The sequence below is a fragment of the Hyperolius riggenbachi genome, chromosome 1 (genome assembly GCF_040937935.1).
Source record: "Hyperolius riggenbachi isolate aHypRig1 chromosome 1, aHypRig1.pri, whole genome shotgun sequence".
NCBI lineage: Eukaryota > Metazoa > Chordata > Amphibia > Anura > Hyperoliidae > Hyperolius > Hyperolius riggenbachi.
Window position 1 is genome coordinate 662,455,272 of NC_090646.1, and position 24,746 is coordinate 662,480,017.

The 24,746-nt window shown below is 47.1% G+C and overlaps 1 protein-coding gene across 4 annotated transcripts in view; it reads right to left on the reverse strand.

Annotated features, from left to right (window-relative positions):
• The window catches only part of LOC137532258 (von Willebrand factor A domain-containing protein 5A-like), a 176,233-nt gene that overhangs the window by 17,192 nt on the left and 134,295 nt on the right, over window positions 1-24,746 (reverse strand). For 3 of the 4 annotated variants that reach the window (XM_068252575.1, XM_068252565.1, XM_068252594.1), the window contains 3 exons: window positions 13,547-13,591; window positions 6,192-6,358; window positions 1,717-1,843 (listed from right to left, as the gene is read on the reverse strand). In XM_068252575.1, coding sequence (XP_068108676.1) covers window positions 1,717-1,843; window positions 6,192-6,358; window positions 13,547-13,591 — 339 coding nt within the window. The remainder of the gene's footprint in view (window positions 1-1,716; window positions 1,844-6,191; window positions 6,359-13,546; window positions 13,592-24,746) is intronic. The other variant, XM_068252585.1, reaches the window with a different exon arrangement.

The following is a 24,746-nucleotide window of genomic DNA, read 5'->3' on the forward strand; positions in this document are numbered from 1 at the left end:
GAAGACAGGAAAACAGGTGAAAAAGCTTTGTGAATCATGCATATTATGGCTATCATTCATAAAGCATTTCCGCATGCGGAAATGCTAAAAACAGCTGACTTTACCGACCACTTAGCAAAGTCAGCATTCATAAAGGCTCTTTCCGCATGAAAAAATGACATACCGAGCAGAGTGATAAATCACCGCCTTGTGCAGTGATTATCGGAACAAATGTAGCAAAATGTTTATTCATAAAGATCACCGCAAGCGGTGTGAGGTCGGGAAGTACCGCTCGCTCACTCTGATGCGGCGATACTAATGTAAGTGAATGGAGACACACAGACCTCCCAGGCAGCTGCAGTAGAGCGGAACACGGAGAAATGTATCAACTCGGCAGCTTCCCTGTCTCCGCAAGCCTACCGCCTGCGTACCGCCAGCCTAGTTCGGGGAATCTCCGCACTGCTTCCGCACATGGATACATTTTTATGAATGCCCACCCAGAAGTCTAAAGTACCGGCAGCGGTGTTTTTCCGCATTGATTCCCCTTACCGACAGCCTCTTTATGAATGATACCCTATGTGTGTCTCTTCTGTAAAAGCTTTATTGGACACTTTTTGTTTTGTTTACACAGATAAAATAGGCAAGTTTTCTCTTGCAAGTTTTCTCTTGCCTTATTATCTCCAGCATGATCTTAGTGAATTGAGGCCTATGTGTGTTTTGAAAGTAACTTCAGCTTTGTTTTCTGACGGCGCTGAAGTTACTCACGGTGCACTGCTATAGCCGTAATTCCTATTACGGCCTATGGTGGCGCTGGATTCCTGGTGGTAAAGTTATGTCACATTGCTGGTGAGTTCAAGGTAGCACAACTCAGGATGTAATAAGCGGATGCACCCACAACCTGTAAGCACTCACAGTGCCAATAGGAAGTCAGAGAGATCACTCTCAATGGGTAACAAGTATAAATCCGCTTTATTCCTATAAAAACATACAAAGCATGAGGGAAAAACGGACATCAAGAGGGTCCTATTCCAACAGGACCCTTGTTGGCATATCACACTTCCCACCAATGTGGTACTCACTCCCCTCTGCTCGACACAGGTTCCAGATGTAGCCCGCTCTCGTCCCGACTAGTTTCGGCTATTTGCCGTCATCAGGCTGGATTCCTTGTGTTCACTCTGGGATCTTTCCGTGGTCTCGCTGGAGGCTCCCTTAGGTGCTTGGCTTCATCCGAAGTTGTGCAAAACTGCACATGCGGGGCTAATCTGCGCACCTGGCTCGATCAAGCGCTTTCCACCGTATGTGTCCTCCTGTCCAGTTCTCGAAAAACGGAACCACGCGTACTCAGGATGCTTACGGCATCGGGCGCATGATCAAGCCGGGTGCGTGGACATACTCAGTTGCGCACTACTTCAGCCAAAGTCGTGCACCTAACAGAGCCGCCAACGGGACCACGGAGGGGACTCAGAGGGCACTGAGGGACCTCGTGAGCTATGGGGGGCTGGAGGAAGACCCAGGTAAGCTCAGATTTGCATTTTACACCTCTGCTAAGGGTCCCATTAAGTTTTACTGATCTGATATTCATATTTAAAGTCAAAGTGGGCTCATTGAAAATTTCTCTAAAATCATGTTGCATAATCCGCCACAATTTAGTACACCTCTTGTAAAGAGAGTTCTCTTAAACAGAGAGGAATATCAGTTCCAGAGTCACCTACCATCACCAGTCTTCAGAGGACTTACCTGCTTTGGATTTGGCCCAGAAGACGGCCTTGATCTCCAGCAGCTCCCATTCCCCTTTCTGATACTGGCAGTTGTGGTGAAGCCAGATCACCGCCAGCACCGTCGCCCACACCGATACGTCCATACCCTGCCGAGGAGGAAGAGGAGGAGTTACAGAAGATGTGATGGGGTAGATGAGCACCAAACTGGATTTTCCTTTCCATGAAGAATTACCACTCCCAGTGCAGAGAAGCTGTGCTTTTCATGAGAACCATGGTTGGGGATTAAATCCAAGATCATTTTTAATTCCATTTTAGAAAACCTTTCTTAACTTTAGGCAAATGTTCTCAAATCTTCCATAGGAATCAGCTCCTCCCACTCTAGTATCCAAGACTTCTCACAAGTTTCTCCCCTACCTTGAAAATCCTTCCACATCCCATTCTCCACTCTCCAACCTTCAAAGACCATCTAAGACACATTTTAACCTCCCATCTTTTAGCAAGGATATTATCTAACCTCAGGAATTATCTTATTTTGCTTCCTACAGAATTAAACTAGATCATTCCCTGATTTATAAATAAATTCTGACATTTTGAGGAATACTGAAAGAATGTAGAATTTCTTGACTTCTGAGTTTGCATAGCAAAATCGTGAAATTGTAGGTTATTATGGATATATTTTCACAGCAACCATAAGATTATTTATGGTGAGTGCAAATTTGCAAAAATACTGTATGTTCACGGCAGGTTACAATTCTGAGTAGAATTTTCGCATTTTCACATAGAATGTTCTTATTCATGTCACATGAACATGCTCACTAGACATTTTTCTCTATTTATGTAAAAAAAAAGTTTGGGCACCACACAAAAGTAATTTGGCCTTCTGTTCGGGAGGTACGTGTTGGAATTCTGTGAATCCCGACTTTCAGCTTCAGATTACCCAGCAAGCTCATAGTGAACCAGAACTCAGCTCTGCGTAATATGTCTGCGCTTTATAAATACAATAAATAAATAAATTAACTTCTAGGAGTGTGTATAGGTCTAAAAGAGACCAAAAAGCCCTCTTACTAAAATGTTATGCAAAACAAAAGTTTGCCTTCCTAAAACAGAAGGTATTTGCGATAATTCAGATTGGAGTGAGCATATGATGTCTCCTACGATGCATCACTGCTGAATATGAAAAATGGAGTGTGAAATTTCCGATATCATGGTATCTTGTGAAATCTGTTTGCTCATCCCCAAATCTGGCAATAGGAAATCACGTCTCCCTGACACACAGCTCACTCATGGTCAAGTTTATCCTTGTATTCTTCTAAATCAGCCTTTCGCAACCTTTTTACCCTGGAGGAACCCTGCAAATACTTTTTGGATCTCAAGGAACCCCTGGCATAGTCTTTAAAAGCTGATGTGGCTGTTTATGCCACTACCCCCTATTACAGTGCCCTTTATTGCAAATTCTAATGCTTTTTTTTTTTGTTTAATGTGCTTATTATTATTTTGACCCAATTTAGTTCTTTTTACAGTACTCCCTATTAGAGTGTGCTCGCAATAATATTTCCCCCCAACCCCCACAATGTGTTAAAATGCAAAGAAACCCCTGCAGAGTAGGGATGCTCGGAAAATTTAACACAAAAAAATCTCTCTCTCTCTCTCCTCCTCCTCCTCCTCCTCCTCCATCCATATCATGCAGTAGGGAATTGCAGATTTTCAAAACAGCTTATATACCATAGCTGGGATTTGAACCCAGGACCTAGTGTGTAGTAGGTACCTGTCTTAACCTCTAGACCATGACCCACACTACATGCTAAAGCTGGCGGTAGCATAAACCATACTTCCATTATGATCAATTCGATAGAAAAAGTAGCATGATTAAGGATTTGTACTTTTTGAAAAGCATGCTTATATACCATAGCTGGGATTTGAACCCAGGACCTAGTGTGTAGTAGGTATCTGTCTTACCCTCTAGACCATGAACCACACTGCATGGTAGTAGGTATCTGTCTTACCCACTAGTAAGGCTGAGGCTGGAGAGGCTGCAGCCTCAGGGCGCAGTGTAGGAGGGGGTGCACAATTCATTCAGCTGTCATTCCCAATTGTGTTTGAAGCAGAAAGAAATAAGAAAAGGTGATACATGGCAGCGACTGCAAGCCAGATAAGTAGAGATTAAGGTGTTGGGGGTGGGGGGGGGGGCCCTGGGGCACCTCTTAGTGTAATAGCAATCAGTGTGTGACAGCTGGGGTGGGAGGGATGGGGGGGCGCACTTTGCTGTCTCAGCCTTGGGTGCTGAAGGACCTTGTCCCACCTCTGACCACACTACATGCTAAAGCCTGGCCCTGAGTGTGGTTGATGGTCTAGAGCAGTGGTCCTCAAACTAAGGCCCGCGGGCCGAATGTGGCCCCCTAAGGCTTTCTTACCGGCCCCCCACACGGTAACGGAATTTCTATATGACGGAATGCGGAATTGTGCCGGAAACGGAAATCGGCTATTCCGACCATGCCTGCTGCAGAGTACTCAAGGAACCCTGGTTGAGAAAGCCTGTTCTAAATTGTAAGCTGGTCAAGGGCATAACTCTCTTCCCTATTGTTCCACGTCATTGCTGTATTTTTTGTCTTGCAGTGGATCATAATCATTACTGTTACAAGTACCGTATATACTCGTCTACAAGTCGAGCAATTTAGGATTGACTCACAGTATAAAAGTGTGTGTGTGTGTATGACGCTGTGTAGTCACCGCAGCCGACTTACGAGTCCAGCACCGGGTGTCATGTGCATTTCATTACACACGGGGGGAGGAGGATGGAGAGAGGCAGACACCCTTTGGGTTACAGTGAGTGGGAGAGAGGATCAATGTCCCCTGCCACTAGTACTCTGCAGGGAGGGGGAGAGACAAGGCATGGCTGCACTTGGGGTCCAGGAGAGGTTAATGGTCAAAATACTTTATGCAGTGCAGCCGTTAACCCCTTCCTGTTCCTCAAGTGCAGTCGTTAACTGTGAGGGGTAGACTTATAATTGAAACACGAAAACATTCTAGCTTAAAGAGACACTGAAGCGAGACTAAATCTCGCTTCAGGTCTTATATATAGCAGGGGCACGTGTGCCCCTGCTAAAACGCCGCTATCCCGCGGCTTAACGGGGGTCCCTTCACCCCCAACCCACCCCCCGCAAAAGATGGTCGGAAAATGGTCGCTGGCTGTCTCTCTTCCTGGAGGCAGGGCTAATGGCTGCAGCCCTGCCTCCCAGTGCGTCTATCAGACGCGCATCGCCGCCTCTCCCCCGCCCCTCTCAGTGAAGGAAGACTGAGAGGGGCGGGGGAGAGGCGGAGATACGCGTCTGACAGACGCGCATGGGGCAGGGCTGCGGCGGTTAGCCCAGCCCCAACCAGGAAGCGCTCCCCCGCTGCACGGAGGGGGTTTGGGGGGACAGGGACCCCCGTTAAGCCGCGCTATAGCGGCGTTTTAGCAGGGGCACACGTGCCCCTGCTATATATGAAGTCTGAAGCGAGATCTATTCTCGCTTCAGACTCTCTTTAAGAGGCTCAAATATTGGGGTCGACTTATACAGGAAGTTAACTTGTATCCGAGTATATACGGTATGTGGTTTCCTACCTGCTATGATACAAGTACCCCTGAACCGCTATATTAAAAAACATTCTTTTCATGCTGTCTTATGTATGGTGCTGTGACATACGTCACAGCACCATCCTCCCTCTCTAGCGCCCCCTCTGCCCCCTACTCTGCTCTGCCAAAATATTCACCTTGAGCAGAACGTCCATGGTGGGCTGGGAGGGAGTGTCAGTACCTCCTCCTCTCTGCCCACCCTCAGGAACACCCCCTCCACTCGCTGCTAATAGTTCCTATCTGCACAGCATGTTGGGGAGCTGCACTGTGTGCAGTCTTTGTGGTAATTGCTCTCGGAATAATAGCTGTATTAGTACACTATCATTCCGACCTCAATTACCTCAAGACCGCACACAGCGCAGCTCCCCAGCACACTGTGCAGATAGGAACCATTACCAGCGAGCGGAGGGGGTGGGACTAAGGATGGGCAGTGAGGAGGAAGTACTGACAATCCCTCCCAGACCACCAACGATGAGTGGAGGGGCAGAGGGGGCGCTGGAGAGGGAGGATGGTGTTGTGATGTATGGCACAGCACCATACATAAGACAGCATGAAAAGTAAGTTTATATTATAGCGGTTCAGGGGTACTTTAAGGCCGACAGGCGTCTGAAACATGTCAGCTTGTTGGTGTATGGATTTATGCCTGATTTAATAATGCATTTTTATTTCCAACTGACAACGTACAGACCACATCTTGGCTTCTTGTCTTTGTGGGCCTGAGCAGCCCCGGTATCTGCACTGTCTGTGGGCTGAGGTCTGTCAGCGGAAAATCACCTCCTACCACTTACTTTGTACAGCACCATGGAATAGGGTGGAGCTACATAAATCATTAATAATGACATCATCACTCTATAGGAGACAGATGTGATTGGTGACCTCACCTGCTCCGGGTTCTGGGCCTTTATGTCAGCCTCCGATGTCCCCAGGATGGCAGAGAGTTCGGGGGTTAGGTTCCAGGATCCGCCTGCATTCTGAAGAGCGACCAGCTTCACCATAGCCGGAGTCTCTGGTACGGGGGGAGGTGGTGGCTCGTAATCCATGTCTAGCACTAATAAGAATGAAAAAAAAGGTGGTTATAGAAACAGCTAAAAAAAACTCAGGATAAACATGAAAATGATCATGTAAAGGTGGCTTATCAGTAATGTATTCTGCACATGGGAACTGGAACCTCCTTACCTGTCAGCATCTACTGGCTGAGTAGGGAGGGGGAGGCTAGTGTTAGGCTTAGGTGGGGAAGGGGTTAGTGTTAGGAGTAGGTAGGGGGAGCTAGTGTTAGGCATACATATTGGGGAGGGTTAATGTTAGGCCTAGGTGGGGTAGGGATTCGTGTTAGGCATACTGTAGGTAGGTACAAGGTTAGTATTAGGCTTAGGTAGGGGGAGGATAGTGTAAGGCGCAGGTAGGGGAGGTTAGTGTTAGGCGTAGGTTGGGAGGTTAGTGTTAGGCGTAGGTGGGGGAGAAGTTAGTGTTAGACGTAGGTAGAGGGAAAGCTAGTGTTAAGCGCAGGTAGGGGTGAGTTTAGTGTTCGGCATAGGTTCGGGAGGAATTAGTGTTAGGCCTAGGTGGGGAGAGGTTAGTGTTAGGCGCAGGTAGGGGGGAGGTTAGTGTTAGGCATAGGTTGGTGGGTTAGTGTTAGGCGTTGGTGGGGGAGAAATTAGTGTTAGGCATAGGTAGAGGGGAAGCTAGTGTTAAGCGCAGGTAGGAGTGCGTTTAGTGTTAGGCATAGGTTCAGGAGGAATTAGTGTTAGGCCTAGGTGGGGGGAGGTTAGTGTTAGGCGCAGGTAGGGGGAGGTTAGTGTTAGGCGCAGGTAGGGGTGAGTTTAGCATTAGGTGTAGGTTGGGGGAGGAGGCAAGCCTTATATTCCTAAAATGGACGGCCGGCCCACCACTACACAGCTCTGGGTCCTTCGTACTTCTGGTGCCGTCATTCTTGTTCTGTTACTGTAACGCCAGCGTTGCTGGCGTTACAGTAACCAAGGTAGAGTTACAGAATAGTAATCAGGAAGTAAGGGGGACCCAGAGCTGTATAGTGGCAGCTGCTAGAGGACAAGTGGAGCGCGTCTATCAGCAGGACCGGAGCAAGGGGAAAAGGAGTGAGGGGGCAGGATCAGGTAAGAGCTGAAGTGGTAGTGGGTGGGTATTTTAAAATAAGATTTGAAATAAGACTGCTAATATTTATGGACATGTGTAATGAGTGGTGTCAGCACACAGAGAGTATCTGATTATTGATGATCTGCAGTATCACCAACAATACAGATGTATACCTGATTATGGATGATCTGCAGAATCACCAATAATACAAGTATGACTAACCTCTGGACACCTAATGAGTGTAAGTGCTTGGTGCAACTGTAAGGCTATCTTCCGTGGAGCGAGAGACACAGATACTACTGCAGGCAGTGACCACCTGAGGGGCAGGCGGCCTCTGGCTGTGCAGGGACTATCTCTTTAAGATATAATCTTGCAGCCAGTGATTCCCTGATGGACTGGAAATCAGACTGTACTGCCACCAAGGATTCCCAGATGGATTGGGAATCAGACTGTACTGCAGCCAGTGGACTCCTATGGGGTAGAGGCCACTGGCTGGACTGCAGGAAGGACTCTCTGATGAGCAGGAGGTCCTTGCAGCTAACTGACACCTGGTGGATTAGTGTCACGGGTAGTACAGACAGACTGATCACTCGAGGGATGAGTGACAGTCAGAAGGGTCAGACAGGCCAGGTTGGCAACACACGAGCAGATAAGGTACAGAGACAGAAGGCTGATTCGGTAACCGGGTACAGGCAAGGTTGGCAACTGGTAGACAGATGGGCAGAGGTACCGAATCAGAAAGCAAGAGAGAGGTCAACAGAGCCAGAGGTCATAATAGATATCAAGCACAATCCTAGTCTGAGGTGTGAGGTCCTTGGTCTCGACACCCGGGAACTAGTCTAAAGAATAACACAGTATCCTAAGCTTGGGTGTGAGGTCCTTGGTCTCAACACCCTGGAACTGGTCTAAAGTATAACACAGTAATGACACAGTAATCCTATGCTTGGGTGTGAGGTCCTTGGTCTCAACACCCTGGAACTGGTCTAAAGTATAACACAGTAATAACACAGTAATCCTATGCTTGGGTGTGAGGTCCTTGGTCTCAACACCCTGGAACTGATCTAAAGTATAACACAGTGATGACAAAGTAAACATCAAGAGCAGAATCTGGCTAAGTGTGAATTCCCAGTTCCAACTGGTTCTAACACACTGTAGGATCTGACTGAGGTCTGAGTGCTCACACGTAAGTATTCGCAACGGCAGACAACCGGCAACTGTCAAGCAAGATCTATTTATACTACAGCGCTCCGCAGCGCCGCCCCCAGCCACTCAGCCAATCAGGAGTTCCGGTGGGATCAGCTGATCGTGCTGATACCTCTCCTGCTGGCATAAAGGTCCTTTCTTCTGCCGCGCGTTGCTGTGCGGAAACCGCCGGTCTGAACGCGGAGACAGCCGCCCCGCCGCCAGACCGCGCGTGGCATCTCCGCTATTCATTACAACATGTCCACTGGGTGGCGCATTGGCATCCATGCATGGATTTTTATAACAATATTGAATCCTGCATATAACCTATGTAACAAACTGTACCCATGTGGATTATGCTCTATGATTTATGTTTTAATGGAGTATGAAATTGATTGTATTAGTATGTATTAGCCTGCAGCAGGGACTGACAGGCGGCTATAAGTAACGTTGCGCCGTCAGCTCCGTAGCCCCTGATGAGTTGCTTAGCAACGAAACGCATTGGGCGGAGCTACGGAGCGACGTGCTAAGCGTGTGGTGTCACCGAACGCGGAACGTCGACACACGCTAATTTTGAGCTATCCCGGCGGGGCACGCAAGCGGTAAGGCTGATATTCATTGCGGGGATACAGGCAACTTTGTTGAGCGCAAGTACTATCTGCGCAGAACCCTGCTAGACCCAGCTTAAGGCCTTTCTTGTACACCGCTGTGTATTTTAAATTTTGTGTCAGTTGACATATATTTTATTGTCATATACAGTGGGTTGCAAGAGTATTCGGCCCCCTTGAAGTTTTCCACATTTTGTCACATTACTGCCACAAACATGCATCAATTTTATTGGAATTCCACGTGAAAGACCAATACAAAGTGCTGTACATGTGAGAAGTGGATCGAAAATCATACATGATTCCAAACATTTTTTACAAATAAATAACTGCAAAGTGGGGTGTGCATAATTATTCAGCCCCCTGAGTCAATACTTTGTAGAACCACCTTTTGCTGCAATTACAGCTGCCAGTCTTTTAGGGTATGTCTCTACCAGCTTTGCACCTCTAGAGACTGAAATCCTTGCCCATTCTTCTTTGCAAAACAGCTCCAGCTCAGTCAGATTAGATGGACAGCGTTTGTGAACAGCAGTTTTCAGATCTTGCCACAGATTCTCGATTGGATTTAGATCTGGACTTTGACTGGGCCATTCTAACACATAGATATGTTTTGTTTTAAACCATTCCATTGTTGCCCTGGCTTTATGTTTAGGGTCATTGTCCTGCTGGAAGGTGAACCTCTGCCCCAGTCTCAAGTCTTTTGCAGTCTCCAAGAGGTTTTCTTCCAAGTTTGCCCTGTATTTGGCTCCATCCATCTTCCCATCAACTCTGACCAGTTTCCCTGTCCCTGCTGAACAGATGCACCCCCCGAGCATGATGCTGCCACCACCATATTTGACAGTGGGGATGGTTTGTTCAGAGTAATGTGCAGTGTTAGTTTTCCGCCACACATAGCGTTTTGCATTTTGGCCAAAAAGTTCCATTTTGGTCTCATCTGACCAGAGCACCTTCTTCCACATGGTTGCTGTGTCCCCCACATGGCTTGTGGCAAACTGCAAACAGGACTTCTTATGCTTTCTATTAACAATGCCTTTCTTCTTGCCACTCTTCCATAAAGGCCAACTTTGTGCAGTGCACAACTAATAGTTGTCCTATGGACAGATTCCCCCACCTGAGCTGTAGATCTCTGCAGCTCGTCCAGAGTCACCATGGGCCTCTTGACTGCATTTCTGATCAGCGCTCTCCTTGTTCGGCCTGTGAGTTTAGGTGGATGGCCTTGTCTTGGTAGGTTTACAGTTGTGCCATACTCCTTCCATTTCTGAATGACCGTTTGAACTGTGCTCCGTGGGATGTTCAAGGCTTTGGAAATCTTTTTGTAGCCTAAGCCTGCCTTAAATTTCTCAATAACTTGATCCCTGACCTGTCTTGTGTGTTCTTTGGACTTCACGGTGTTGTTGCTCCCAATATTCTCTTAGACAACCTTTGAGGCCTTCACAGAGCAGCTGTATTTGTGTTGACATTAGATTACACACAGGTGCACTCTATTTAGTCATTAGCACTCATCAGGCAACGTCTATAGGCAACTGACTGCACTCAGATCAAAGGTGGCCGAATAATTATGCACACACCACTTTGCAGTTATTTATTTGTAAAAAATGTTTGGAATTCTGTATGATTTTCGTTCCACTTCTCACGTGTACACCACTTTGTGTTGGTCTTTCACGTAGAATTCCAATAAAATTGATTCATGTTTGTGGCAGTAATATGACAAAATGTGTTAAACTTCAAGGGGGCTGAATACTTTTGCAACCCACTGTATGACATTTTTTATAAATAAATTTATATATTTTTACGCTATGTAAGCGCTTTTGTCTCTCCTTTGGTGCTATTATTGGCATTGGACTACATTGGAATCACGGAGATCCTGCCCACACACGTGAGAGCTATATTGGATCGAGAGGCTGTGAGGTGGCCTATACCTCAGATGCTGTGACGGGCCCATAATAGGCCACTGTATCCGGTGAGTGGGGACCTGAAGGGGGGATTGATCCCTAGCAATTACTGTTTCACATGCAGTGGCGTAGCTAAGGGGCTATGGGCCCTGATGCAAGTTTTACAATGGGGCCCCCCAAGCTCTCTATACATAACAATTGATACGGCGCACCAAAACCTGCCAATGGCAACTACAGAGTCAGAGGTGCAAGAAGGGGAAGGGGAAGAGTTTGTTAATGATTACCACTATTCAAAGTATCTATAGAAGTGATTATTATAAGCACAGGACCAATAGAGAGCTAATACTGTAGTTGAGGAAGGGCCCTTTGGGGCCCCTCTGGCCCAAGGGCCCCGATGCGGTCGCAACCTCTGCAACCCCCATTGCTACGCCCCTGTTCACATGAACTGTATTTGTGACTACATCATCGGTTGAATTGTGTTCTACGTGATGAACTGTGATTGACATAGGAGCCTGATGAACTGTTTGACTTCTATGAAGTAGTATGCAGCGCTTGTTACCCATTTGTTTTATATGATTTTACAGCTTGCACTTAGCTGGGCAGCGCTCTACTCTTATAATTTTTGGTGTATTTAATATTGGAGTTTATTATTGCACTCGTTCGGTTGAGCGCTTCTCTAATTGTTAAACTAAAACTGATACGTGGGATGGAAGGTCTCACTTACCAGGAAAGGTTAGATAAACTGGGTTTATTTAGTCTAGAGAAAAGACGCCTTAGAGGAGATCTAATTAACATGTATAAATACATCAGAGGGCAATATAATAGCTTGGCGGATGAGCTTTTTGTCCCTAGGCCTTCCCAAAGGACTAGAGGACATGATCTGCGCATGGAGGAAAAACGTTTTAGCCAATTATTTAGGAAAGGGTTCTTTACAGTTAGAGTGATTAAGATGTGGAATGCATTGCCACAGGAAGTCGTTATGGCAAACTCTATACCTGCATTTAAAGGGGGCTTAGATGCTTTCCTTGCGTTGAAAGACATCCATGGCTACAATTACTAGGTAATGCCTAATGATGTTGATCCAGGGATTTTATCTGATTGCCATCTGGAGTCGGGAAGGAATTTTTCCCTTTTGGGGCTAATTGGACCATGCCTTGTAAGCGTTTTTTGCCTTCCTCTGGATCAACAGGGATATGTGAGGGAGCAGGCTGGTGTTGTACTTTGTACTGGTTGAACTCGATGGACGTATGTCTTTTTTCAACTCAAATAACTATGTAACTATGTAACCACGGGGGTCTTAGGGTTAGGCACCACCGGGAGGGGGGGTCTTAGGGTTAGGCACCACCAGGGGGGTCTTAGGGTTAGGCATAGGGTAAGCGATTGGGCCGGCGGCGCCATAGTTTCCTATGGCAGAGTTTCCCTGCGCTATTTGCCTGCGAGGAAACTCTGCGGATTCAGATCGGTTTCCGCTCCAGTGGAAACGGGCCCTTAGAGTAAGAAAGTGACATTTCGCACATCCAGTGTCAGCGTGAAAGCCACTTTATTCCGACAGGCAGTTTACTTTTATTAGATTATTTCTGTTTTTTTTATTTTTCTTTAGGTAAATTTAATAACAATAATCAGGGGTGCTCGGATACCACTTTTCACTATCTGGAACTAATTCGGATCCGGATACCCAGATATTATCCGATCCGGGTCGAGTTCAACATTTTCCAATCCGGATCCGAATCGGATATCCGACCTCTGTATCCGGTCAGATCCGGATATCTGGATAGAAAAACCGGAAGTTCCCTTTAAATTGCTTTAAAAAGGGCTTTTAGGGTAAATGAGGCATGTATCATCATTATTTTGCAAAGGGGGACACTAATTGATGCTGTGGGGACTTAAACCCCCCCCCCCCCCCCCCAAAAAAAAAAGGCACAGGCAGCAGGAGCAGGGCAATGCAGCAGGTGGCACTTGGCATGTGGCACTAGGCATGTGGCACTTTGGACGTGTTGGCACTCTGCACGTGGCATGTGGCACTTTGTACATGGTTGCACGTGGCACTTGGCACTTTGCACGTGTTGGCACGTGGCACTTTGCATGTGGCACTTGGGATGTGGCATATTGCACGTGTTTGCATGTGGCACTTTGCACGTGTTCCTATTCACTAATCCCTAACCTAACCTAAACTGTAGCTAGCTAAGGCTAATAGCTGGCCAGCAAGCAGCAGCTGGCCTGGTGGTCTGTACACAGAACACACTGGCATAACAATAGGGGATGCGCCCCCTAGGGCCTGCTCGGGGACTTTTTGGGGGCAGGAGGGGTCGCAGCATAAGAGGAAAGCTGTGGCCGCAGATCGGTGAGGAGGGGGGAAATTCCCCCCCTCATCTCATCTCGGGCTCTCCTCTCAGCGCTCCCCTCCTGCAATCATTGGTGGTGCTCGTGGCAGCCGCGGTGGTGGCAGCAGGCAAACTTAGCACATACCTCCTTCTGGCCGGTCTCCGATCACTAAGTGCTTTAAGGAACTTCCTGTGTAAACAGATGAGAAAAGACGCCTTAGAGGAGATCTAATTAACATGTATAAATACATTAGAGGGCAATATAATAGCTTGGCGGATGAGCTTTTTGTCCCTAGGCCTTCTCAAAGGACTAGAGGACATGAGCTGCGCATGGAGGAAAAACGTTTTAGTCATTTATTTAGGAAAGGGTTCTTTACAGTAAGAGTGGTTAAGATGTGGAATGCATTGCCACAGGAAGTCGTTATGGCAAACTCTATACCTGCATTTAAAGGGGGCTTAGATGCTTTCCTTGCGTTGAAAGACATCCATGGCTACAATTACTAGGTAATGCCTAATGATGTAGATCCAGGGATTTTATCTGATTGCCATCTGGAGTCAGGAAGGAATTTTTCCCATTTGGGGCTAATTGGACCATGCCTGGTGGGGGTTTTTTCGCCTTCCTCTGGATCAACAGGGGTATGTGGGGGACGGGCTGGAGTTGTACTTTGTACTGGTTGAACTCGATGGACGTATGTCTTTTTTCAACCAAAATAACTATGTAACTATGTAATTGGTTGCTGGGGCTTCTGCTGGGAGCCCTCTGATTGGCTCCCAGTCCGTCCTGGACCTCTGACAGTATTTCAATGGTCAGATATCCGCGGATGTCCGCAATATCCGCGGATATCCGCATAGCCCAGCCAACTATCCGTAGATAGCTATCCGGATTTGCCCAGGTATCTGGAATCTGGATCAGAGGTCGGATAGCTCTAAAAAGTTCGGATATCCGGGTGTTCTGTGCATCCTTTCCCCTCCCCCCCCACCAAAAAAAAAAAAAAAAAAAAGTTTCACTGTGTAAAATAAAACACCAAATATACACCATTAAAAAAAAAATACCACACATTTACACTTTTTTGACTGTTAATAAAGTTTATTGTTAATAAAGTACTGTGTAGAATGTCTGCCAGGGGCAGATGAAGTAAGGCCTCTTTCACATCTAGCTAGCGCAGCTGGCCATGCGATCCGAACGCAGCGCGTACGATTGCACGCCATCTGCGCCGCTGTCCGCTGCACTGCTGATCCCATCCACTGACAGTGATGGAATCAGCTCTGCGCTTCCAGGCAAAATGCATGCAGCAGTACGCAAGCGCTTCCTAGCGCATCGTACTGCTGTGCAGCGCATTTGATGTGAATGGTAGAAGGGCTGTCTATGCCCTTCTGCCATTCCTGCATTTCAGCACATCAAAAGCGTGAGCGCAAAACATCGCACCGCAATGCAATGATCATGGAGCATCCGATGCCCCTATAAGGTCACATGAGGTGCGACCTTAACGTCACACTATGCGACATTAAGGTTGCACCTCATGTGACCTTATAGGGGCATTGGATGCTCCGTTATCGTCGCATCGCGGTGCGATGTTTCGCGCGCACAAAGTTGTACGCGCAGGACTTTGCGCGCGATTTTATTGTCAAAACGGTGCTAACCTAGTTAGCACCCTACTTATCATGCCCAAAGTCTTTAGATGTGCTAACTAGGTTAGCACTGCTTACTGAATCAAGCCCTATATCCCTATATAAGCCCCAGCATAAGTGTTTTTCTCTGCATGGGGAAAACACATTGGTCCTTTTCCTGTGCAGTAAGCGAGGGGGGTGGGGGGCCCCTTCCAAAGTTTCACAGGGGGGCCCAGTGATGTCTAGTTACGGCCCTGGTAGCACAACCCGATTTTGAAGCTGAGGAGGGGCCTGTGGCAGTACATGTAGGGGTGGAAGAGGTAGTGGAGTCAGAGAAGTTGATTGATGATGAGTGGCAGGACCACGCTTTGTGTCTGATGTCTCCAAAGGCAGGTCGGAAGAGGAAGAGGCAGAGGAGCAAAGATGTTAAAGGCCAGGGGCAGGGCCAGTATTGCACATGGAAGCCAGGAGCCACAGCTTAAGCCGCCACCACCACCCAACCCACAATCAGAGGGAGACTCCCACCCCCTTTAACCTGTTGCCGACTGCTCCACGCCAATTGGCGTGAGCAGTGCGTCAGCCCCAGGACCGCTCCACGCCCATCGGCGTGAACGGCCGTCTATGGGGCTAGCAGGAGATCGCACGCACGATGCGCGTGCATCTCCTCCTTGGGGGGCGGAGCTCCGCCCCACCTTCAGTCTCCAAGCGGCAATTGCCGCTCGGGAGACTGTTAGATGGAGAAACCGCCGTCTAATTACTTTGTACAGCGCTGCGATCTGCAGCAGCGCTGTACTGGGGACAGCCGGGTGACACTGCTGTCCCCCTGGCAGGCTAAACAGTGATTGGCTGTCATAGGCTGAAGCCTATGACAGCTGATCACGCTGATTGGTTGGCGGGGGGACGGAGGGATAAAGAATAAATTAAAAAAAAGAGTACATTTTATTGAAAATTTAATAAAATAAATATTTACCCCAAAAAAAGAACATCTGGGGGGCGATCAGACCCCACCAACAGAGAGCTCTGTTGGTGGGGAGAAAAGGGGGGGAAATCACTCGTGTGCTGAGTTCTTCGGCCCTGCAGCTTGGCCTTAAAGCTGCAGTGGCTATTTAAGCAATAAATGTCCTGGTCACTAGGGGGGGGGGGGGGGGGGGGGTTAACACCGCAGTTCTCAAGTGGGGGGGGGGGTGACTGCACATATCTGGAAGTTCTCTGAGATGTCTGCCACAAATGTCTACATGGCCATCTGCAAGACATGCCACGCCCCAGTAAGCAGAGTGAGCAATACGTCCAAGCTGGGAACTGGAGGCTTCCATTCCCACTTGAAACACAATCACTGGCAGCAGTACATGCAGGTCAGCAGGCAGCAGCAGGGTGAGGAGAGCAGCAGCACCACCATGCGTCCCTTTGCTGTAACATCTCATCATCCTGCTCCAGCAGCAGCAGCAGCAGCGAGGAACCGGAGCCAACCCTCCAGTTCTCCCTACAGAACTCCGAATTTAAGGCTGGTGAGGGCAGCCAGTCCTCTGTTTCCTCCTTGGCACCCTCATGGCCCCTGTTGTTGCCGAGAGGAGGACATGAACTGGCTGGGATCGCTGGGCTTCATGAACATTTTGTTTAAAAGAATAAAAAAATTGCTGTTGTCTGGGTTGAAAACTGTGCCGCCCTAGTTGTGTAATGGACACAACGTGGGCTTTACGACTGCTGCCTGGAACCTCCTGCTGTTATTGTTTTGGTTAATTCCTGCTGTGTTTTAGGTTGCGGGAAAAAGAGCTTCCCTTCTTTTAATTGCTTTTTTGGTTGCTGCGGGTGGATACCATTGGCATCCACACATATGGCAAATTAGGGCGGCTGCTTCCCCCTGGCCGCCCGCTTCCCCCCCTGGTCGCGTGCCCATGCGGCCGCCCTGTGAGCAGGAGGGGAGCAGAGAAGAGGGAGAGCTGTGGGATCAGCGGTGGGGAATGGCAGACATCTCCCCCCCCTTCCCTCACCTTAGGGCTCTCCCTCCCTCGCTCTCCCCTCCAGAACTAAGTCTTGTGGTGGCTGGCAGCGGGCGAAACTTACCTCCGTCTTGCTCCAAGCGCCGGAAGTTCTGGTGCCGCTGCTCTGGTCTGGACCAGACTAGATTAGCAGCAAATCCATCCCGTGCCTGCAACTAGACGGAGGTAAGTTCCGCCCGCTGCCAGCCACCCGCACAAGACTTAGTTCAGGAGGGAAGAGCGAGGGAGGGAGAGCCCTAAGGTGAGGAAAGGAGGGGGGATATGGCCCCCCTTCCCCGCTGTCCCCACAGCTCTCCCTCTTCTCTGCGCTGCTCCCCTCCTGCTGGGGGGACACCTGGCTACCTATTCTGGGGACATATACCCCTGACTACATATACTGGGCACATATACCCCCGACTACATATACTGGGGACATATACCCCTGACTACATATACTGGGCACATATACCCCTGACTACATATACTGGGCACATATACCCCTGCCTACATATACTGGGCACATATACCCCCGAACAACATCTACTGGGGACATATACCTCCGACTACATATACTGGGGACATATACCCCCGACTACATATACTGGGGACATATACCCCCGACTACATATACTGGGGACATATACCCCCGACTACATATACTGGGGACATATACCCCCGACTACATATACTGGGGACATATACCCCCGACTACATATACTGGGGACATATACCACTGCCTACATATACTGGGCACATATACCCCTGCCTACATATACTGGGACATATACCTCTGGCTTCATATGCTGGGCACATATACCTCTGGCTACATATACTGCAGACATATACCCCTGGCTACATATACTGGGCACATATACACCTGCCTACATGGACTGGCTACATATACCCCTGCCTACATATACTGGGGACATATACCTCTGGCTATATATATTGGGCACATATACCCCTGCCTACATATACTGGGCACATATACCCCCCACTACATATACTGGGCACATATACCCCTGGCTACATATACTGGGCACATATACCTCTGGCTACATATACTGGGGACATATACCCCCGACTACATATACTGAGCACATATACCCCTGGCTACATATACTGGGCACATATACCTCTGGTTACATATACTGGGGACATATACCCCCGACTACATATACTGGGCACATATACCCCTGGCTACATATACTGGGGACATATACCCCCGACTACATATACTGGGCACATATACCCTTGGCTACATATACTGGGCACATATACCCCCTGCCTACATATACTGGGCACATATACCCCTGACTACACATACTGGGCACATATACACCTGACTACATATACTGGGGTCATCTATACCTCTGGCTACATATACTGGGGACGTATACCCCCGACTACATATACTGGGCACATATACCCCTGGCTACATATACTGGGCACATATACCTCTGGTTACATATACTGGGCACATATACCCCGACTACATATACTGGGCACATATACCCCCGGCTACATATACTGGGGACATATACCCCCGACTACATATACTGGGCACATATACCCCTGGCTACATATACTGGGCACATATACCTCTGGTTACATATACCGGGGACATATACCCCCTGCCTACATATACTGGGCACATATACCCCTGACTACATATACTGGGGACATATACCCCCGACTACATATACTGGGCACATATACCCCTGGCTACATATACTGGGGACATATACCCCTGACTACATATACTGGGCACATATACCCCGGCTACATATACTGGGCACATATACCTCTGGCTACATATACTGGGGACATATACCCCCGACTACATATACTGGGCACATATACCCCGGCTACATATACTGGGCACATATACCTCTGGCTACATATACTGGGGACATATACCCATGCCTACATATACTGGGCACATATACCTCTGGTTACATATACTGGGGACATATACCCCTGGCTAAGTATACTGGGCACATATACCTCTGGTTACATATACTGGGGACATATACCCCTGACTACATATACTGGGCACATGTACCCTTGACTACATATACTGAGATCATCTATACCTCTGCTACATATACTAGGGACTGACTACATATATTGGGCACATATTCCCTGTGACTACATATACTGGGGTCATCTATACCCCTGCCTACATATACTACTGGGGACATATACCCCTGCCAACTCAGTGGGTCAAGCAATAGGTTTGAGCGCCTCTGTGACAGAAGCACTCAAACCTATTTCTTGACCCACTGAGTTGTGCTCCCATTTTTGCCCGAGGAAGCGGAGTCACGCCCGCGAAACGAGTTGCATTTGTGGAGTTGAATAAATTATTTGTCAATTCTGTTTTATTGAGACTCAAGTGAGTTTTCTTTTTGTGTAAGAGGGAGGTGAGTCCACCATAACATCCCCCTCTGCTTTTAAGCGGTTTTTAAAACGTTTTACTCTACTCTGGCGCCTCTGTATAACGAGTTTTTGCTGATCTTCTAGTCCACCCTGGGTGGAGGGGTGCATCCCCATCTACTACCTACAGAGAGCGACTTCTTAACCTGAGTGGGGTCAGGTCCTAATGCTCCCCACCTGCATTTAAAGTGGTTGCCTATGGGTAACCCATGTTTGTGAGTATATATACATAAAATTGTATTGAACTGTTCATTTTACCTGACAATACTGCACCATATTGGGCTCTCCATTCTCTTCTTGTTTTTAAGCATGGTCAGTAAACCATTTACCAGTGGTTTTGGCACTGTGAGCAGGTGCCAGGTCGTGCTGAAAAATGAAATCTTCATCTCCATAAAGCTTTTCAGCAGATGGAAGCATGAAGTGCTCCAAAATCTCCTGATAGCTATCTGCATTGACCCTGCCCTTGATAAAACACAGTGGACCAACACCAGCAGCTGACATGGCACCCCAGACCATCACTGACTGTGTGTACTTGACACTGGACTTCAGGCATTTTGGCATTTCCCTCTCCCCAGTCTTCCTCCAGACTCTGGCACCTTGATTTCCGAATGACATGTAAAAGTTGCTTTCATCCTAAAAAAGTACTTTGTACCACTGAGCTACAGTCCAGTGCTGCTTCTCTGTAGCCCAGGTCAGGCGCTTCTGCCGCTGTTTCTGGTTCAAAAGTGGCTTGACCTGGGGAATGCGGCACTTGTAGCCCATTTCCTGCACACGCCTGTACACGGTGGCTCTGGATGTTTCTACTCCAGACTCAGTCCATTGCTTCCGCAGGTTCCCCCAAGGTCTGGAATCGGTCCTTCTCCACAATCTTCTCGTTGTGCAGCGTTTTCTGCCACACTTTTTCCTTCCCACAGACTTCCCACTGAGGTGCCTCGATACAGCACTCTGGGAACAGCCTATTAGTTCAGAAATTTCTTTCTGTGTCTTACCCTCTTGCTTGAGGGTGTCAATGATGGCCTTCTGGACAGCAGTCAGGTCGGCAGTCTTACCCATGATTGCGGTTTTGAGTAATGAACCAGGCTGGGAGTTTTTAAAAGCCTCAGGAATCTTTTGCAGGTGTTTAGAGTTAATTAGTTGATTCAGATGATTAGGTTAATAGCTCGTTTAGAGAACCTTTTCATGATATGCTAATTTTTTGACATAGGAAATTTGGGTTTTCATGAGCTGTATGCCCAAATCATCAATATTAAAACAATAAAAGGCTTGAACTACTTCAGTTGTGTGTAATGAATCTAAAATATATGAAAGTCTAATGTTTATCAGTACATTACAGAAAATAATGAACTTTATCACAATATGCTAATTTTTTTAGAAGGACCTGTATGGTCCCCAAGCAGTGGGGGCCTGTGTAACGCCACTGCCTGTCTAGGTCATCACCTAGACCGGCACTTTTCATAACCGCTTAAACTCCGGCCATCCATCCCTGCTTATAGGCTTTGAGAACAACCAAGGCCACACATACACACTTCCAAATTATTATGTAAATTATATATTTTTTCTCTGATTTCCTAAATAGCTGACGCAATGGGCAGTCAGCATAATGTTTGAGTCATCAACCAATAAGTATAATTCAATTTTTACTGAACAAACCTCCTACTGATAATGGTATATTTTTCAAAAATGAAAAACTTAAAGGGACCCTGAACACTCATTAAAAATTGGTACTTACCTGGGGCTTCCTCCAGCTCACCGCAGGCCGCAAGGTCCCCCGGCATCCTCCTGGCTCCTCTCCCAGTCCCGCTGGCGGCTCCGTTTTGGTACGACTTCGGCCTGAAGTAGGGATGGTCGGAAATGCCAATTTCCGATTCCGCGGTAATTCCGCATTCCGCCATTGCCAATTACCGATTCCGCTTTCCGGTACCAATTTCCGCATCCCAATGCGGAATTTCCGCCGGAAATCGCGGAAATTCCGCCCGACTTTAACATAGATTTTCTCAAAAACTATAAGGTCTTTTTGAAAACCTTTTTTTGCATCTTATTCAGAAGATTCTGTTTAATAATCCCTGAAAATTTGGTGTTTCTAGGACTTACGGGGGCTTTGCTATTAACCACTAAAGTCGGCTGATTTTTACTGTACTGTAAATGCAGAAAATAGGCAGATGCAGATTTTCTGCATTTTACTTTACAGTAAAAATCTGCCGACTTTAGTGGTTAATAGCAAAGCCCCCGTAAGTCCTAGAAACACCAAATTTTCAGGGTTTATTAAACTCAATCTTGTGAACAATATGCAAAAAAAAGTTTTCAAAAAGACCTTATAGTTTTTGAGAAAATCGATGTCAAAGTCTGGCAGAATTTCCGCGATTTCCGGCGGAAATTTCTGCGATTTCCGGCGGAAATCCGCCTAACACACTTGCATTACCGATTTCCGCATTCCGATGCGGAAATGCAAATTCCGATCGGAATTTTAGAAATTGCATTTCCGCGGAATCCGAATGAGCATCCCTAGCCTGAAGTCGTCAGGCCTGCTTCCCGCTTTGCCAATATGCGTAATCACGCAGGCCGGCTACGCATCATCATGGCGGCTGCCGTGAGAGTCCTGGCTATGCGCGGTTTGCTAATATTGAACCGCGCATGCGCAGGACTCTCACATCGGCTGGCGTGATGAAGTGTATGTGTAAAAATGCCTACTGCAGGTTTTACGTGTTGGGTATGCGCAGAAGCGTATTTTAGTAATACACTTCCGTGCACATCGCCGCTTCGGCCACAGGAAGTGGGTGTCACTTCCTGCTTGGTCAGCTGCCAGACGGAGATTACCGCGTACTAACGTGGTAATCCCTGAAGGCCTGTTTTTGGCGGGGCGGCCAAAAATACAGTCACACACACAAATTTACTATATACAGTGGAGGAAATAATTATTTGACCCCTCAACGATTTTGTAAGTTTGTCCAATGACAAAGAAATGAAAAGTCTCAGAACAGTATCATTTCAATGGTAGGTTTATTTTAACAGTGGCAGATAGCACATCAAAAGGAAAATCGAAAAAATAACCTTAAATAAAAGATAGCAACTGATTTGCATTTCATTGAGTGAAATAAGTTTTTGAACCTTCTAACAATAAAAGACTTAATACTTAGTGGAAAAACCCTTGTTTGCAAGCACAGAGGTCAAACGTTTCTTGTAATTGATGACCAAGTTTGCACACATTTTAGGAGGAATGTTGGTCCACTCCTCTTTGCAGATCATCTCTAAATCCCTAAGGTTTCGAGGCTGTCTCTGTGCAACTCTGAGCTTGAGCTCCCTCCATAGGTTTTCTATTGGATTAAGGTCCGGAGACTGACTAGGCCACTCCATGACCTTAAAGGGGAACTGAAGAGAGAGGTATATGGAGGCTGTCATGTTTATTTCCTTTTAGACAATACCAGTTGCCTGGCAGCCCTGCTGATCCTCTGCCTCTAATACTATTAGCCATAGCCCCTGAACAAGCATGCAGCAGATCAGGTGTTTCAGTGGTTCAGACTTATAAGTCTGATCTGACAAGACTAGCTGGATGCTTGTTTCTGGTTTTAATCAGATACTACTGCAGAGAAATAGACCAGCAGGGCTGCCAGGCAACTGGTATTGATTAAAAGGAAATAAACAGGACAGCCTCCATATACCTCTCTCTTCAGTTCCCCTTTAATGTGCTTCTTCTTGAGCCACTCCTTTGTTGCCTTTGCTGTATGTTTTGGGTCATTGTCATGCTGGAACACCCATCCACGACCCATTTTCAGTTTCCTGGCAGAGGGAAGGAGGTTGTCGTTCAGGATTTCACGATACATGGCTCCGTCCATTTTCCCGTTAATGCGATTAAGTTGTCCTGTGCCCTTAGCAGAAAAACACCCCCAAAGCAAAATGTTTCCACCCCCATGCTTGACGGTGGGGACGGTGTTTTGGGGGTCATAGGAAGCATTTTTCTTCCTCCAAACACAGCGAGTTGAGTTAATGCCAAAGAGCTCTATTTTGGTCTCATCAGACCACAGCACCTTCTCCCAGTCACTCACAGAATCATTCAGGTGTTCATTGGCAAACTTCAGACGGGCCTGCACATGTGCCTTCTTGAGCAGGGGGACCTTGCGAGCCCTGCAGGATTTTAATCCATTGCGGTGTAATGTGTTTCCAATGGTTTTCTTGGTGACTGTGGTCCCTGCTAATTTGAGGTCATTCACTAACTCCTCCCGTGTAGTTCTAGGATGTTTTTTCACCTTTCTCAGAACCATTGACACCCCACGAGGTGAGATCTTGCGTGGAGCCCCAGAGCGAGGTCGATTGATGGTCATGTTGTGCCCCTTCCATTTTCGAACAATCGCACCATCAGTTGTCATTTTCTCTCCCATCTTCTTGCTAATGGTTTTGTAGCCCATTCCAGCCTTGTGCAGGTCTACAATTTTGTCTCTGACATCCTTGGACAGCTCTTTGGTCTTTCCCATGTTGGAGAGTTTGGAGTCTGCTTGATTGATTGATTCTGTGGACAGGTGTCTTTTATACAGGTGACTAGTTAAAGGGGAACTGAAGAGAGAGGTATATGGAGGCTGTCATGTTTATTTCCTTTTAATCAATACCAGTTGCCTGGCAGCCCTGCTGGTCTATTTCTCTGCAGTAGTATCTGATTAAAACCAGAAACAAGCATGCAGCTAGTCTTGTCAGATCAGACTTATAAGTCTGAACCACTGAAACACCTGATCTGCTGCATGCTTGTTCAGGGGCTATGGCTAATAGTATGATAGGCAGAGGATCAGCAGGGCTGTCAGGCAACTGGTATTGTCTAAAAGGAAATAAACATGACAGCCTCCATATACCTCTCTCTTCAGTTCCCCTTTAAGACAGGTGTCCTTAATGAGGGTGACTAATTGAGTAGAAGTGTCTAACCACTCTGTGGGAGCCAGAACTCTTAATGGTTGGTAGGGGTTCAAAAACTTATTTCACTCAATGAAATGCAAATCAGTTGCTATCTTTTATTTAAGGTTATTTTTTCGATTTTCCTTTTGATGTGCTATCTGCCACTGTTAAAATAAACCTACCATTGAAATGATACTGTTCTGAGACTTTTCATTTCTTTGTCATTGGACAAACTTACAAAATCAGTGAGGGGTCAAATAATTATTTCCTCCACTGTATATCTATATATATAAAATCGTGTGTGTGTGTGTGTGTGTGTGTGTGTGCGTGCGTGCGTGCATGTGTGTGTATGTGCCGCGATCACTTGAAAACTGCTTGCCCGATTTGAACGAAACTTGGTATACAGATCCCTTACTACCTGGGATGATATATTCTGGGGGTCTCGCAGCC